Source organism: Porites lutea, chromosome 3, assembly GCF_958299795.1.
Source record: "Porites lutea chromosome 3, jaPorLute2.1, whole genome shotgun sequence".
NCBI classification, from domain to species: Eukaryota; Metazoa; Cnidaria; class Anthozoa; order Scleractinia; family Poritidae; genus Porites; species Porites lutea.
The window spans coordinates 40,687,988-40,689,920 of NC_133203.1; the positions used below are offsets into that span (position 1 = coordinate 40,687,988).

Below are 1,933 nucleotides of genomic sequence, written 5' to 3' on the forward strand. Positions count from 1 at the left end.
GACTGTTATGGTGAACGAAAGGGAGATGCAAGTTCTATTCTGTTACTATTAGAATGCTGGCGAAATTTTTGATGAATTCTTACTCGGATTACTCGTGTTTACTTTTGGAAGACCTCCTTGACCTTCTTTTATTTTATTCTGTTTTTTTAAACTATTATGGTAACAAAATAAGCTTGACCGATTTTCAGGTAGGTTTTTCGAACCAAGTGAATTAGTTAACGCTATTAGATGAAGAACCTGTTCCAGCTCGCTTCATTAGTTCCAGAAATTTCTCGTCGACTGTGTATACCTTCGATTCTCAAACTGTAATCGGCGGACATGTTATCCCAAATTCGCTGGCAAGCGCATCGGCAGTTTCTAAACTGCTCCATTCTAGCTTACGGCCTTGTTTTATCTCAAGTCCGACTTGGTTATAATGTCGCTCTAGAACTTGCAAACAGGTATTGGTAAGGTCACCTTTACATGGGTGCTTATCAAGACCTCCCTGAAGATCGTGGACGAAAAAGGGTAAATTATCGCTTGCCGACACGGAATGAATAGAACATATATCCAAATTATTTCCTGCTGCTTTGTGTGATAAGCAATAACTGGTAAAGACATTTTCGTTGAGAGCCAACCCAGCGTTACCATGATAACCTGTTTGAGGCTCGGAAAGAACAGTTTCTATATCTTCGGGCCTAATGGTGTGGCCACTTGGAAATCTTTTATTATATTCTGTTAGGTCAGCGCACATTTCAAAATTCCAGTCGTAGCGATCTCTTTCAAAGTACCATGCATAAGAGAGGATGATGCTGACTGGAGAGATAAAAGTCGTGTAAAACTTTCTGAAGGCCTCCTCAAAGTTATTTGTATTTAAATGTTTTAGGATATGCTCTCTGCAGTGAGTGACCGTGTCTCGGTACATATATACCGGAAAATACGTCATAAAATCAGCGACAAATGGTAATCCTAGCGCCTGTTTAGTAGTATCTGCCCATTTATATACCCAGCTCCTGTAGAAGGTGCAGGCGGAGCCTAAGGCACGTACCTTTGTCCCATTAAAAATTGTGGACTTAGTTACTGGGGTAAAAAAAGCTGAGTCACTGTCCATCCAAGCAATAACGGTGTCATTTGAAAGTAGGTCGATGAAAAAACTGCTCCAAAGCTGTCTGTTATAACCGGGTGTCTTAGGCGATCCTTGAAACTCCAGAGTTCCTTTGTCCTTTGGAAGGGCCTCATAAAAGAATTCAAGTCTACGATCAGGAAAGTATTTTTGGGCAAGTGTTTTTAATTTTTCGGCAAATTCATGATCCTCTTGTGATTCTTCATCAAGTCCTACGACTAAATTTCCAAAGGAAGGAGGCCAGAAGAGAACGGAAGTCCTGAAAACGTTACACAAATAACGTTGCCTGTGATCTGGTCGTTTGCCAGACATCCTCACGAACACACTTATTGAGGTATCTGGGGTGTGCTTTGTTGTCCCTAAGATCTCTTTGTTTGTCACAGGTCTTGTGGTGCTGTGGTTGCTAGCTGAGAGTTGGGAGGTTTCGTAGAACCAAGGTAGCGAAGTTCCCCTTCCCGAGTTCACATGTGATATGAGTATCACCATGGCGGAGAGGGCTAAAATAAGGCAGATGAGAACACCTGTTCTAATACTTCGTAAAACCATTGTCTAGTCAGTTGTATAGCTTTCTTCAATGGACTACTGCTACAAAAGAGAAGAGGAAAATGTTAATTAAATTTAATTTTTGGCATCTCATAAATGGTGCCATGTAGTGTAATGCAAGACAGTCTTGACAGTCTAGATTACCACCGCGGTCAAACGTCTAAATGGTTATTTTTGTTTTTTATTGCTGGGATTTCATTTACCAGTTAGAGCCGTAAAAAGGGGCAAAGATGTATAAATCAGTTAGTCAACATAACTATCTTTCCATTTTTCTAAAAATTTTGAGCT

The 1,933-nt window shown here is 40.4% G+C and overlaps 1 protein-coding gene across 1 annotated transcript; it reads right to left on the bottom strand.

The window, feature by feature from the left end:
- Nucleotides 1-202: 202 nt before the first annotated feature.
- Nucleotides 203-1,670, bottom strand: LOC140929741 (uncharacterized). Its single transcript, XM_073379455.1, has one exon. It carries the CDS (start codon nucleotides 1,646-1,648, stop codon nucleotides 299-301), a length of 1,350 nt encoding a protein of 449 aa, XP_073235556.1. The 5' UTR covers nucleotides 1,649-1,670; the 3' UTR covers nucleotides 203-298.
- Between the last annotated feature and the right edge of the window lie 263 nt (nucleotides 1,671-1,933).

What these genes read in the sequence shown, in the direction of transcription:
- LOC140929741 (XM_073379455.1), bottom strand. Translation starts at nt 1,648, where the DNA reads ATGGTTTTACGAAGTATTAGAACAGGTGTTCTCATCTGCCTTATTTTA.